We start from the raw sequence: 15413 nt of genomic DNA, 5'->3' as shown, positions 1-15413 counted from the left end.
ACTTTCGCGTCTATTTGTTCCTGTGAATAAGCTCATTCAAACAAGACCAGATCTGATTGGCTGCTCGGCTCACACATACACACACACACGTACACACACACACACACACACACACGCACGCACACACACACACACACACACACATTGATAATCCCCCTGCAGTACAGACGAGTGGCTCTCATTGGTTAATCCAGTCAAGCAGTTGGTTGGTGCAGCAGTCTGCGTTGTGATTGGTTAATCCGAGGTCGGTGGGCGGGCTTTAAAGGAGGGGGAGGTGTTAAACCGAAATGTATGTGGTCGAGGCATCGCGCGGTTGCCATGGCGATAGCGACCATCTGTTGCCATATTTAGAGATTAAGATTTAGAGACGAACGGCTGCAGAACAAATGATTCAGATTATTTTCATTTCTCTTTCCTTCCCTCCCTCCCTGCCTCTCTCCTTCCTTCCTCCCTCCTCCTCCTTCCCTTCCTTCCTTCCTCCCTCCCGCTCTCCTTTCCTTCCTCCTCTCTCCTTTCCTTCCTCCCTCTCTGCTTTCCTTCCTCCCTCTCTGCTTTCCTTCCTCCCTCCCTCCTTTCCTTCCTTCCTCCCTCCTTACTCCTTCCCTTCCTTCCTTCCTTCCTCCCTACCTCCCTCTTTACTCCTTCTTTCCTTCCTCCCTCCTTACTCCTTCCCTTCCCTTCCTGCCTTCCTCCCCTCCCACCCTCTTTACTCCTTTCCTTCCTTCATCCCTCCTTCCCTCCCTCTCTCTCTCCTTCCTCCCTCCTCCCTCCTCTCCTCTTCCTTCCTCCCCTCTACTCCTTCCTTTCCTCCTTTCCTTCCTTCCTCCCTCCCTCCCTCCCTCCCTCTTTACTCCTTCCCTCCTCCCTCCCTCCCCTCCCTCCCTCCCTCCCTCCTTTACTCCTTTCCTTCCTTCCTCCCTTCCTTCCCTCCCTCTCTCCTTCCTTCCTCCCCGCTCTCCTTTCCTTCCCTCCTCCTCCCTCCCTCTCCTCCTTCCTCCCTCCCTCCCACCCTCCCTCTCTCCTTCCTCCTCCTTCTCCTTCCTCCCTCCCTCCTTCCTTCCTTCCTCTCTCCTTACTCCTTCCTTCCTTCCTTCCTCCCTCCCTCCTCCCTCCCTCTCTCCTTTCCTTCCTCCCTCCTTACTCCTTTCCTTCCTTCCTTTCCTTCCTTCCTCCCTCCCTCCCTCCCTCTTTACTCCTTCCCTCCCTCCCTCCCTCCCTCTTTACTCCTTCCTTCCTTCCTCCCTCCTTCCCTCCCTCTCCTTCCTTCCTTCCTCCCGCTCTCCTTTCCTTCCCTCCTTCCTCCCTCCCTCCCTCTCTCCTTTCCTTCCTCCCTCCCTCCCTCCCTCTCCTTCCTTTCCTCCTCCTCTCCTTTCCTTCCTCCCTCCCTCCTTTCCTTCCTTCCTCTCTCCTTACTCCTTCCCTTCCTTCCTTCCTCCCCTCCCCCCCTCCCTCTTTACTCCTTCCTTCCTTCCTTTCCTCCCTCCCTCCCTCCCTCCCTCTCTCCCTCCTTTCCTTCCTCCCTCCCTCCCTCCCTCTCTCTTCCTTTCCTTCCTCCCTCTCTCCTTTCCTTCCTCCCTCTCTCCTTTCCTTCCTTCCTTCCTCCCTCCCTCCCTCCCTCTTTACTCCTTTCCTTCCTTCCTCCCTCCTTCCTCCTTCCCTTCCTTCCTTCCTCCTCCCTCCCTCCTCTTACTCCTTTCCTTCCTCCCTCCTCCCTCCTTTCCTTCCTTCCTTCCTCCCTCCTTACTCCTTTCCTTCCTTCCTTCCTTCCTCCCTCCCCTCCTTTCTCCTTTCCTTCCTTCCTTCCTTCCTTCCTCCCTCCCTCCTTTCTCCTTTCTTTCCTTCCTTCCTTCCTTCCCTCCTTTCCTCCTTCCTTCCTTCCTAATTATTTTTTTTGGCATCTTTCCAAATATTAGGAAATATTGACCTTCAGTTTTTCATGCCTGGTGTGTTTGTCGATGGTGTGTGTCTCTTAATACTCGCTGCACATTTGTTCCCTCGTTCTCCTTCACTTCCTGTGTGTGTTTTCAGATTATCTCTGTATGCCGGTGAAAAGTCTCCTCCCTCGTTCACCGCCTGACTGCAAACACATTTATAAAAACAACCTTTATAGAGTCAATAATACGACAGATGACATCACTGTGCCTCATATTATCAGCTGGTTATTAGCTTTATAACAGGCGGGGTGGTATCAGTGGTACCTTCCTTCCTTCCTTCCTTCCTTCCTTCCTCCCTCCCTCTCTCCCTCTCTCCTTTTCTTCCTTCCTTCCTCCCTCCCTCTTTACTCCTTTCCTTCCTTCCTCCCTCCCTCCCTCTCTCCCTCTCTCCTTTTCTTCCTTCCTCCCTCCTTTCCTTCCTTCCCTCCTTCCTCCCTCCTTACTCCTTTCCTTCCTTCCTCCTTCCTTCTTCCTCCCTCCTCCCTCCCTCCCTCTCTCTCCCTCTTTATTCTTTCCTTCCTTCCTCCCTCCCTCCCCTCTCTCCCTCTCTCCTTTTCTTCCTTCCTCCCTCCTTTCCTTCCTTCCTCCATCCTTACTCCTTTCCTTCCTTCCTCCCTCCTTACTCCTTTCCTTCCTTCCTTCCTTCCTCTCTCCCTCTCTCCTTTTCTTCCTTCCTCCCTCCTTTCCTTCCTTCCTCCCTCCTTACTCCTTTCCTTCCTTCCTTCCTTCCCTCCCTCCCTCTTTATTCTTTCCTTCCTTCCTCCCTCCCTCCCTCTCTCCCTCTCTCCTTTTCTTCCTTCCTCCCTCCTTTCCTTCCTTCCTCCCTCCTTACTCCTTTCCTTCCTTCCTTCCTCCCTCCCTCTCTCCCTCTCTCCTTTTCTTCCTTCCTCCCTCCTTTCCTTCCCTTCCTCCCCCCCTTACTCCTTTCCTTCCTTCCTCCCTCCCTCCCTCTTTATTCTTTCATTCCTTCCTCCCTCCCTCCCTCTCTCCTTTTTCTTCCTCCCTCCCTCCTTTCCTTCCTTCCTCCCTCCTTACTCCTTTCCTTCCTTCCTTCCTCCCTCCCTCCCTCCCTCTTTATTCTTTCCTTCCTTCCTCCCTCCCTCCCTCTCTCCCTCTCTCCTTTTCTTCCTTCCTCCCTCCTTTCCTTGCTTCCTCCCTCCTTTCCTTGCTTCCTCCCTCCTTACTCCTTTCCTTCCTTCCTCCCTCCCTCCCTCTTTATTCTTTCCTTCCTTCCTCCCTCCCTCCCTCCCTCTCTCCCTCTCTCCTTTTCTTCCTTCCTCCCTCCTTTCCTTCCTTCCTCCTTCCTCCCTCCTTACTCCTTTCCTTCCTTCCTTCCTTCCTCCCTCCCTCCCTCCCTCCCTCCCTCTCTCCTTTCCTTCCTCCAGAAGGTACAGATAGTACAGAAATGCAAATGAGTGTTGAGATTTAGAGCTGAAACTAACGATTACTCTCATTATAGATGAATCTGAGGACTTTCTCAGTTAATCAGCTGTTTATTTTGTCTATTAAATGTTTGAAAATTGGGAAATTACTTCCCACAGCTGAAGGTGAGGTCTGCAAACAGCTTGTTTTATCATCTTAAAAGTCCAGATCTCAAAAATATTCAGTTTATAAAGATTATAAAAAAGGAGAAAAGCAGCTAAACTTCATATTTAAAGAGCTGGAATCAGCATTTTTTGGGGGGGCATTTCTGCTTGAAAAGTAAATAAAACAAGTATCCATCAACAGATTTGTTTTTGGAAGGAAGAAGGAAGGAAAGGAGGAAGGAAGGAAGGAAGGAAAGCAGGAAGGAAGAAGGAAGGAAGCAACGGAGGGAGGAAAGAAGGAAAGGAAGGAAGGAAAGAAGGAAGGAAAGGAGGGAGGACGGATGGAAGGAAGAGAGGAAAGAAGGGGGAGGAAGGAAGGGAGGGAGGGAGGGAGGGAGAAAGAAAGGAAAAGAGGAAGGGAGGAAGGAAGGACAGAGGAAAGAAGGAAGGACGGAGGAAAGAAAGAAGGAAGGAAGGAAAGGTAGGAGGGAGAGAGGGAGAAAGGAAAAGAGGAAGGAATGAAGAAAGGGGATGGAGGAAGGAAAGAAGGAAGGGAGGAAAGAAAGAGAGAAGGAGGGAAGATGGAAGGAAAGGAGAGAGGAAGAGGAAGTAATTATTGTGAGTCCATGTCTGTTTTTGAGACTTGATGAAGGTTTAAAATCCTCCGTTCTCTCTGCTGTCACATTTTATTTTAAATGATTTAATAAAACTAACCTAACCCTAACCCTGCTCTCTCCTAATGAGAGCCTCGCCTGTTGAATGACGGTGTGATGAGACGTGGATCCTGGTGTGAAGACTTGGTGCAGCTTATTTCCTGGCTGTTAATTTAAGTGCATCAGTCTGGATGAATTAGCTTTAAGGTTGAGGTTAGTTTAGTGTTGTGGTCTCTTTAAGCTCGCTAACACCCGTCCACCTGCTGTCTGCTACTCACCGTTACTCACCGTTACACACCCAGCACGGCCAAGACTCACTTTACTGAGCAGGCCAAAGGTCAGAAAGTGGATCTCACTCATTTCCTCCCTGGATTTAACTTGTTATTGATCTTAAAGTCTGTGTAAAGTCAGAATAAATATGTGTTCTGAGTTTGACATACCACAGAAAAGTGTGTTGTTAACCACCCTGCCAAATTTGAATGATTAAAATAATCGCCAAATATATGAAATTAGGCTTCAAAGTTGTGTAAAAATCAGCCTCTTTCTCTGCTCCCAAACGCTGAAGCCCCGCCCCCTACCAAGTGTCACCTGTCAATCAAAGTCACCACCTCTACCAGAAACATGGACGCTACCTCTGAGAGCTTTCTGCTGCTAACTCGGCGGCTAATTCTATCCTATCTTTCTTTCTTTTTTCCTGTCTTCTCTTCCTACCTTCCATCTGCCTATCCTTCCTTCCTTCCTTCCTTCCTTCCTTCCATCTTCTCTTCCTTCCTCCCTTTCTTCCTTCCATCTGTCCGTTCTTTCTTTCTTTCCTTTTTCCTGTCTCCTCTTCCTACCTTCCATCTGTCTATCCTTCCTTCCTTCCTTCCTTCCATCTCCTCTTCCTACCTTCCTTCCTTCCTTCCTTCCTTCCTTCCATCTCCTCTTCATACCTTCCTTCCCTCCTTCCTTTCCTCCTTCCTTCCTTCCTTCCTTCTTTTCTTACTGTGATTTAACTCACTGCAAACTATAAATATCCTCCAGGATGAAAATGAACAAATCTTCACTCCTAAAAGCTACTTTCTGTCTTCCTGTGTTTTATATGTATAACATATCTCATTGATTTTGGTGTGTGAACCTCAGTTTTTGTGCTTTAAACATTCACACACAGCAGCTCCTTCTTGTCTTTTGGTTGAATGTGATGTTTTTTAAATCTACATTATCATAAATAGTTGCTCATGAAGTTTCTGTCAATCGATTAATTGACTTCTTATTGCAGCTCTAATGAAGTTAACTCAGCTACAATCCTGACTATAAATTATATGGATTATAAATTTATATTATTATAAAAACAAACTCTCAAACTTGATTATTATTATGATTTAAGCTGCTGTTAAAAGCCAGAAAAGACTCTGTGAAGTCTTATTTTATTAGCAGCAGTGAAGCTTATTGAATAAAGGTTTAATTCTGTTTCTGAAAGGTTTAAGTGGCATTTGAGTGCATCATAAAACAGAATAATAATTATCATAAAATAGTTTCAAATTTAGTCTGATGCAAGAAATACAAGATTGAGTTTGTGGAATAAAATAAGTTGAACTGTGAAATAAGAAATCCCTTCTTTTCTTTTTTTTGTATTTAACCCTCTGATCTTTTTCTCTTCCTACCTGACAGGTGAGAGGCTGAGAGAGCGAGGGAGCGAGTGAGAGAAGGAAACGAGAGAGAGAGAGAGAGAGAGAGATGGAGCAGCAGAGACAGAGAGCTCTCTCCACATCAGGAGAATCGCTCTACGCCGTGTTGGGAGTCGATAAGAGCGCCACGACAGAGGACATCAAGAAATGTTACAGGTAAGAAAAGAATTACACCTGTCGTCATATATTCATGTTTTTACCCTTTCAACCACCAGAGGGCGCCAGACGTCTGAGAAATGGAGCCTAAATCTTTTAATGAATTAAATAAGGTTGTTTGAACGTTTTCCTCTCTTTCATAGTGATTGATGAATCTGTTGAATAAAGTGTTTAAAAGGATATTTAGTTTATAACATTTCCTCTGTGCTCTAAAAGTCACTTCATCACATTATATGAGAGATTTGTTTCATTTTTAATACTTCAGTTTAAATGTTTTTAGTTGTATTTGCCACAAATTTCATATTAGGAAGGAATGAAGGAAGAAAGAAGGAAAGGAGGAAGAAAGAAGGGAGGGAGGAAGGAAGGAAAGGGATGAAGGTATGGGAGAGGAAATAAAGAGAAGGAGGGAGGAAGGACAGATGGAAAGAAGGAAGGGAGGAAAGAAGGAACAGTCAAAACAGACAGGGTCAATGTTTTTAGTTGTATTTGCCACAATTTTCATATTAGGAAGGATGGAAGGAAGGAAGGAAAGGAGGGAGGAAAGGGAAGAGGGAGTAAGGAAGGAAGGAAGGAAAGGGGGAGAAGGAAGGAGGGAGGGACCGAGGAAGAAGGAAGGAAAGGACAGAGGGCAGAGGAAAGATGGAAGGAAGAAGGAAAGAAAGAAGTAAGGAGGGATAAAGGTATGGGAGAGGAAAGAAAGAGAGAAGGAGGGAGGAAGGACAGACGGAAGGAAGGAAGGGAGGAAAGAAGGAACAGTCAAAACAGACGGGGTCAATTAGACCCGGGAGGACGACACAAAGGTTAAATCTAAATGATTTATTAAATACCAAACTAGTTGCCGATTATATCAATTAATCAATTAATGAACTAATTATTTCAACCCTAATGTGTCCATGTCTGTTTCAGAGTATAGCAGCACGTCTACTCCTCTCTCATCATAGTTTTCTTTTCTGTTTGAGGTCATTTTTTGAGACTTGATGAAGGTTTAAAAACAGGGCTCCACTTTTATTCTGTCTCAATCCTTCCAATCTTTCAGGAAACTGGCGTTGAAGTTCCACCCAGACAAGAACCCCGACAATCCAGACGCAGCCGAGAAGTTTAAGGAGATCAACAACGCCCACTCGATCCTGGCCGACGACACCAAGAAGAACATCTACGACAAATACGGCTCGCTGGGGCTTTACGTGGCCGAGCAGTTCGGAGAGGAGAACGTCAACACCTACTTTGTTCTGTCCAGCTGGTGGGCCAAGGTAAGAGGAGACAAGAGACGGATCTAGGAGGGGTGAAGGTAGGGGGGAGGGAAGGAAGGAAGGTATGAGGGAGGGAGGGAAGGAAGGAAAGAAGGACAGAGGAAAGATGGAAGGGAGGAAGATAGGAAGGAATGAAGAAGGGAGGGAGGAAGGAAGGGGTGAAGGTAGGGGGGAGGTAGGGGGGAGGGAAGGAAGGAAGGAAGGTATGAGGGAGGGAGGAAAGAAGGAAGGAGGGAGGGAGGAAGGAAGGACAGAGGAAGGAAAGAAGGGAGGAAGGTAGGAAGGAATGAAGGAGGGAAAGACAGAAGAAGAGAGGGAGGAAGGAAGGACAGAAGGAAGGAGAGAAGGAGACAGGGAGAGAGGGAGGAAGGAAAGGAGGAAGGGAGGAAGATAGGAAGGAATGAAGGAGGGAAGGACAGAAGAAGGGAAGAAGGAAGGACAGAGGAAAGAAAGAACAGAGGAAGATAGGAAGGAATGAAGGAGGGAAGGACAGAAGAAGGGAGGGAGGAAGGAAAGAAGGACAAAGGAAAGATGGAAGGGAGGAAGAAGGGAGGGAGGAAGGAAGGAGAGAAGGGGTGAAGGTAGGAGGGGGGAGGGAAGGAAGGAAGGAAGGTATGAGGGAGGGAGGAAAGAAGGAAGGAGGGAGGGAGGAAGGAAGGACAGAGGAAGGAAAGAAGGGAGGAAGATAGGAAGGAATGAAGGAGGAAAGACCAGAAGAAGAGAGGGAAGAAGGAAGGACAGAAGGAAGGAGAGAAGGAGACAGGGAGAGAGGGAGGAAGGAAAGGAGGAAGGAATGAAGGAGGAAGGAAGGGAAAGAAGGAAGGAGGGAGGGAGGGAGGAAGGAAGGAAGGAGGGAGGGAGGGAGGAAGGGAGGGAGGAAGGAAGGAAGGAAGGAAGGAAGGAAGGAAGGAACACAGGAAAACAGACAGGGTCAATTTGACCCGGGAGGACGACACAAAGGTTTAAAGTCTCTGATCAGCTTCTATTGATTATCATCAGTGTGAGTTAGTCATATCAAGTGATATCTGATACCCCACCCTCCCCCTCTCTCTCTCTCTCTCTCTCTCTCTCTCTCTCTCTCTCTCTCTCTCTCTCCCTTCCTCTCCCTTTCTCTCTCTCTCTCTTTCTCTCTCTCTCTCTCTCTCTCTCTCTCCACCCCCCCCTCTCTCTCTCCATCTCCCTCTCTCTCTCTCTCTCTCCCTCTCTCTCTCCCTCCTCCCCTCTCCCTCTCTCCCCCCCCCCCCTCTCTCTCCAGGCGTTGTTTGTCTTCTGCTGCCTGTCCACCGGCTGTTATTTCTGCTGTTGCCTGTGCTGCTGCTGTAACTGTTGCTGTGGTAAATGTAAACCTCGGCCGCCCATGGACCAGGAGCCCGAGTTCTACGTCTCCCCCGAGGATCTGGAGGCCCAGATGACCGCTGACGAGAGAGGTGAGGAGGGGTCTCGGGTTAGAGGGGGGGGGGCAACTAACATAAACCTTATCTGAGTTATATTACACATAAGAAACATTTCTGGCTCATTTACATCATTATGGTGTTGTTTTTTCTAATGTGTGTGTGTGTGTCTCGGTGTGTGTGTGTGTGTGTGTGTGTGTGTGTCTCTCTCTCTCTGTGTGTGTGTGTGTGCGTGTGTGTCTCTGTCTCTGTCTCTGTGTGTGTGTGTGTGCGTGTATGTGTGTGTGTGTGTGTGTGCGTGTGCGCGTGCGTGTGTGCGTGTGTGCGTGTGTGTGTCTCTGTCTGCGTGTCTCTCCAGATGGCGGTGATCCCATCATGATGCAGCCGTCCTCCGCCACAGAAACCACCCAGCTCACCTCCGATGCCCACCAAAGCTACAGGACCGAAGCATACTGAACACACACACACACACACACACACACACACACACAGTTTCCTTTCCTCTTCATCCACAACAACAGCAGCAACTATTAATCCTACAAGACACACACCAGCAAATATTTATCATTTTACATTTCTAAATATAAAATATATCTAATTTGAATCTGGAACGAGGGAAGAAAGAAAGGAGGGAGGAAAAAACAGAGGAGGAAGAAAGAAAAACAGATAAATAGACACTAATGACCAAAAGCTTTTAAACTTTAGACCAACAGGATGAAAAAAGGAGAGTTTTAATGATTTCAGGACAGTTTTATTCTCCAGTTTAACATCTTTCTTTAAGAGTGACCAACTAATAAAAAATGTACTTTACACACAAATTTAGATTTATTATATTTAAGCAATCTTCTATCAGCTGTTTTTGTCTTTTGAGCCTAAACAAGGATCTTCAACTTCAACATCAGTCAACTCAGACTCTTTTTAAAGCAGCATTTTTAACACCTTAAATGTTTAAATCCTTCATATCTAGTCATGAGAAGTGTCCAGATGTTAACCCTTAAACAGGCAGGAGTGGATTTGATGTTACTAGTTATTTCATTTGCACCTAAAGTAAAACATTTCGGCACATATTTATGATATATGGAAGTAGGTCAGTGATCCTGGCTTTGAGTTCAGCGAAGGGTTAACGGGTCTCGGCTGCTGCAGGGTGGGAAGCCTCTTGAACAGGTGCAGCGCTGGTATCAATTCCCCCTTCCTCATCTTTTAAACATTAAAGCAGCTTCAATCTGGTTTAACAGTTATTTAAAGCTTTATTAAAATTCCCATCCTAGACAGAGTTACTAAACATCTGGATTCATTCTGGTTGATAGGTAAAGCATATATATGAGATTCCCACAGTTTTCCATAAGGAATCACATTAATCCAAGCAGCTGTTGGGAATGAATCTGACTCTCATGATCATGAATAAACAAATACCAGCCAGGCAGATAAATACAGCTTGGATGTCCTCATAATGATAATATAATAATATAATATAATATAATAATCCTGGGTCCATTTTTAAACAGTAATCTCTTCTCCTCCTCCTAACTTCCTCTCTCCTCTTCTTCCTCCATTTATATTTAACCTCAATCCACTTTGTTTTAATTAATATACAGTAAGAAGGATTTGTATGGGAGTGTATCTCAGTCACTTGAAAACCTGTTTTTTCTAAATTAATAAGATAATTATTCCTGTTTTAAAGATAATTTAACACTAAACATTTTAAATATATTTAGAAAAAACAGGACTAATGATCTTGTTAATTCAGATAAATGGGGAAAAAATATATTTAAAAAAAACAGGAAGATTTTTCTCGTTAATTTAGAAAAACAGGAAAAAATATCATTAATTCTGAAAAAATAGGAAAAATAATCTCTTTAAGTCAAAAAAAAAAGGAAACTTCAGGTTAATTGAGAAAAGGGATAAAGGCATATATTTGAGCTCCCAGATTCTACCGTTACCATGGTTACCCCCCCTGAAAAAGAGATTCTACCGTTACCGTAGTTACCAACTGAAAAAGAGATTCTACCGTTACCGTAGTTACTAACTGAAAAAGAGCATCCACACACACACACACACACACATATTCAAACACTGATTGAGCCCCTTTTTCCTTTTTCTTTTTTTTTTCTTTTCTTTTTTTGTTTGTCTGTTTTTAGTTTTACATTTTTGTTTTGTGAGAAAGTTTAAAAAAAAAAAAAAAAAAAATGCTGTACATGTCGTGTAAACTTGTTTTAGATTTTATGTCACCGTATTTTCTTTTTCGAGTCGGTCGGAAAATTTTGAACACTTTGTTTCTATTCGTCTGTAGATTAATTTTATTTTTGGGCTTTTATTTTTTTTTTGTTCTTCATTGTTTCAGTTTTTCTTATTTATGTCGTTTGTTCTTTTTTTTTGTTTAATGAAGGGAGGATTTTTTTTTTTTTTTTTTTTTTGATATATCCAAAGTCTTACCCTTGTTTCCATGGCAACAGTTTCATAGACGATTTACAATCATCACAGCGAACGAAGAACACTTTAAAACAATCGTTACAACAGCTTCATCATCATCGTCGAAGTTTTAATTAAATTCTTCTTTTATTTCTCACAAACACGAAAAAGCATCGACATCGTAGAAAAAAGACGAATTTATTAACGCTGTTTTTTTATCGCTCAATCAAAAACACACTCATGTATTTGATGCATATCATGAGAACGTGCAATAAGCGCTAATAAGTGCTAATTAAGTCTCTTCTGTCGCTGTCATCCCCAAAAATCCTTAAAGTCCTTTTTTATTTTTCAAAAGTTGTTTCAGCAGAGAATCAGCTGATCATTACAAAATAAAAGCCTTTAAAAAGAAAAGTCATGGTTAAGGTGAATTTGAGGCAAAAAGAAGAATGAAATGAAGATAAATGAAGTTATTTGATGTGTCCTTTAAATACTAGTCTAATTTTATCCCCTTTATTTATGTTAAAATTATGTTTTTTTAATTTGGGCTTTTATTTTGAAAAATGGCTCACACGGCTCACACAAGGCATAAAATACAAATAAAGTAAATTAAAAGACATAAAACATGAATTCAAATAACAGCCATGCAATAAAAACAATTAAATCAAATAATTTGGGCTTTTATTTTGAAAAACGGCTCACACGACTCACACGAGGCTTAAAATACAAATAAAGTAAATTAAAAGATATAAAACATGAATTAAAATAAATGCCATGCAATAAAAAACAATTAAATCAAATACAATAAATAAATAATAATTAAATTAAAGATTAAATAATATGTTTTTAAAGGTTTTTATAAGATTTGCAGCTCTTAATTCGATTTGTGCTTCATATCATGTGATCACTTCCTGCTGAAAACGCCACATTATTTGAACCCAAATCCTTTTTTTATTATCTTTTTTTTCCCCTTTTCTTTTATTCCCCTCCTTTCTTCTCTCTTCTCTCTTTTCTCGACCAAACACACACAACAGCAGCGTCTGAGCGAAAACAAAAAAACCTGGAGTCAAGAAACTTTAAAAAGAAAAAATTTCAAAATAAAACAACAACAAACAAAGACATAAATAACAAGAACTGATGCAAAGTGTGAATATTAGCCTCCAGATAATAATAATAATTAATAATAATAATTAATAATATGGAAGCATTATTTTATTTATTTTATTTTTCTTATCTTTATAATGATTGAAGGAGGAGTAGCTAGCTTAGGCTGTGTGGGAAGAGGAGGAGGATGATGTAATGATGATGTAATGATGATGTCATGATGAGTCGTTAGAAGCAGAGCTGCTGTATATATAAGAGGCAGAGACACCACATAGAGACGTCTTTAGAGGTTTTTCTTGTATCTAGCATGGACTGAACATGGACGTGTTTTGGGGTAAATGAAGTATCTGATGTACTGTTGTAAAATAAATGTTTATGATGCTTCAAAAAGACTCTTCTCCTACTCTGAGTGATTTTATTATTATACTGTGTGAGAGTTAAAGGTTGAGATTTATGTTTTTATTGTCATTTATTCCTTCCTTTCCTTCCTTCCTTCCTTCCTTCTTCCTTCCTCCTTTCTTTGTCCCTTCCTTCTTTCCTTTCTTCCTTCCTTCCTTCCTCCCTCCTTTCCTTTCTTCCTTCCTTCCCTCCTTTCCTTCCTCCTTCCATCTTACCTTCCTTCCTTCCTTATTTACTCTGTCCTTCCTTTCCTTTCCTCCCTCCCTCCCTCCTACCTTCTTTCCTTTACTCCCTCTTTTCTTCTTCCTTCCTTCCTTCCTTCCTTCCGTCCCTCCCTCCTTCTCTCTTTCTTTCCTCCCCCCTACCTTCCTCCCTTCCTTTCTTTCCTCTGTCCTTCTTTCCTTCCTTCCTCCCTTCCTGCTACCTTCCTTTCCTTCCTTCTTCCTTCCTTCCTTCCCTCCTCCCTTCCTTCCTTTCTTTCCTTCTCCCTTCCTTCCTACCTTCCTTTCTTGTTTATGATGCTTCAAAAAGACTCTTCTCCCACTGAGTGTTTTATTATTATCATGTGTGAGAGTTAAAGGTTGAGATTTATGTTTTTATTGTCATTTATTCCTCTCTCCCTCCTTCTTTCCTCCCTCCTTCTCTCTTTCCTTCCTTCCTTCCTTCTTTCCTTTCCTCTCTCCCTCCTTCCTTCCTTTCCTTCCTTCTTTCCTTTCCTTCCTCCCTTCCTTCTTTCCTCTGTCCTTCTTTCCTCCCTCCCTCCTTCTCTCTTTCCACCCTCCCTCCTTCCTTCTTTCCTCTGTCCTTCTTTCCTTCCTTCCTACCTTCCTTCCTTCCTTCTTCCCTCCTCCCTTCCTTCCTTCCTTCCTTCTTCCTTCCTTCCTTCCTTCCTTCCTTCCCTCCTCCCTTCCTTCCTTTCCTTCCTTCTCCCTTCCTTCCTACCTTCCTTTCTTGTTTATGATGCTTCAAAAAGATCTTCTTCCACTCTGAGTGTCTTCTTATCATGTGTGAGAGTTAAGGGTTGAGATTTATGCTTTTATTATCATTTATTCCTCTCTCCCTCCTTCTTTCCTTCCTTCTTCCTCCCTTCCTCCCTCCCTCCTTCTTTCCTTCCTCCCTCACTCTTTCTCTCTTTCTTTCCTCCCCCCTACCTTCCTCCCTCCTACCTTCCTTCCTTCCTCTTTTCCTTCTTTCCTCTGTCCTTCTTTACTTCCTTCTTCCTTTCCTCTTTTCCTTTCTCCCTTCTTCTCTCTTTCTTTCCTCCCTACCTTCCTTCTTTCCTCTGTCCTTCCTTCTTTCCTTTACTGCCTCCTTTCTTCTTCATTCCTTCCTTCCTCCCCCCTACCTTCCTTCCTTCCTTCCTTCCTTCTTTCCTCCCTCCCTCCTACTTTCCTTCCTCCCTTCCTCTTTTCCTTTCTCCCTCCCTCCCTCCCTCCCTCCCTGCTTCCTTCCTTTCTTCCTTCTTTCCTTCCTTCCTCCTTCTTTCCTTCCTTCTTTCTCCCTTCCTTCCCTCCTTTCCTTCCTTCCTGGAACCTGAGAGTTTTGGAATTTATAACCAGAATGTTTTTATAATATCACAGAAAGAGTGTGTGTGTGTGTGTGTGTGTGTGTGTGTGTGTGTGTCAGTGAGTGAGTGAGTGTGTGTGTGTGGCTGGCTGTGTGTGTGTGTTTGTGAGAGTATGTGTTTGTGTGTGTCGTGTGAGTGTGTGTGTGAGAGACAGACTGTGTGTGTGTCGGTCGGTGGGTGTGTGTTTGTGTGTGTGTGTGTGTGTGTGTGTGTGTGTGTGTGTAACAGTAGAAAGAGCACAGCCTGCCATAGTCTTAATCTGTCCACATACCAGCCGCTGCCTGATATGGTGTGTGTGTGTGTGTGTGTGTGTGTGTGTGTGTGTATATATATATATGTGTGTAGGGATCACTGCAGAAGGACTAGAGCTGAAACTTGATGCCTCCCAGAGCTTCAAATCCACCGCCCCATGTGTCCTCTCTCTCTCCCACACACACACACTCTAACACACACACTCTCACACACACATCGCTGCGTGCTGGATGTCGAGGGAAGCTGCTGTGAACAAACCAATCGAGCAGAAAAAAAACAGGAATGGAGTGAAGTGTTGTGTGTGTGTGAGAGAGGAAGAGGAAGAGGAGGGAGGGAGGAGACAGCGAAGGAAAGGAAAGGAAAGAAGGAAAGACTGCAGAAGAAAAAGAGGAGAAACCAGCTCCAGCTTTACTCTTCTTCTCTTCTTGGATCCTCATTTCTTTTTTTTTACCCTCACCTTTGTGGATGTGTTTCTCTTCCAGCAGCTGCAGAGAGTTTTTGAACCTGCGACCCTGAAGATAAAACCCTGCAGTGCTTTAAAAAGTCACACCTCATGATCCGGACCGAGGGAGTCGGGTATTTCCAGGACTGAGACAGCGAAGCAAATTAAATCCCTGGAAATATAAAAACATGAACCTGAAGCTCATCAGAGTCTGACTAGAGGAGCATTTACTACAAGATATAATCACTTTGAATTAATTATATCTTCATTAAAGTCAGAGGAGAGTCCTTCAGAGCTGCTTTTTCTGCTTTTCAACATCTTAAAACTGAATTACAGCGAACACAAATCCTTCAAAATAAAAGCATTATCTGATATTTATGACTGAATGAGGAGATCCGAAGGAAAGGAAGTAAAATAATTAGCTTAACTCTGCAGAAAAAGGTGAGTAAACACATTTTTCTGTTTCATATTTAAACTATTTTTATCTTTTATTTGTCTTTTAATTTTATTTTCTTATGCATTATTTCAAATCTCCTCTTGATTTTAATCTTTCATTGTAAGTTAATGTTATGTATTTTATTGTTTTAAGTCTTCATCTTTTGTCCTGTTTGACCTTTTGGGTCACACAAACATCTGTTTATATAGGTCATTATAATAGTAATAATA

At 43.4% G+C, this 15413-nt stretch overlaps 1 protein-coding gene across 1 annotated transcript in view; it reads left to right on the top strand.

Annotated features, from left to right (window-relative positions):
- Nucleotides 1–9044, top strand: part of dnajc5ab (DnaJ (Hsp40) homolog, subfamily C, member 5ab) — a 22407-nt gene extending 13363 nt beyond the window's left edge. The window contains exons 2-5 of the mRNA XM_053316908.1: nt 5764–5936; nt 6973–7186; nt 8442–8613; nt 8936–9044. Of these exons, the coding sequence (XP_053172883.1) occupies nt 5830–5936; nt 6973–7186; nt 8442–8613; nt 8936–9033 (591 nt within the window). The 5' untranslated portion in view covers nt 5764–5829 and the 3' untranslated portion in view covers nt 9034–9044. The remainder of the gene's footprint in view (nt 1–5763; nt 5937–6972; nt 7187–8441; nt 8614–8935) is intronic.
- The last annotated feature ends 6369 nt before the right edge of the window (nt 9045–15413 follow it).

Source organism: Scomber japonicus, chromosome 4 (assembly GCF_027409825.1).
Source record: "Scomber japonicus isolate fScoJap1 chromosome 4, fScoJap1.pri, whole genome shotgun sequence".
In the NCBI taxonomy this organism is placed as follows: Eukaryota; Metazoa; Chordata; class Actinopteri; order Scombriformes; family Scombridae; genus Scomber; species Scomber japonicus.
The sequence above is the reverse complement of the archived record's forward strand: the minus strand, read 5'-3'. Positions and strand labels throughout refer to the sequence as shown.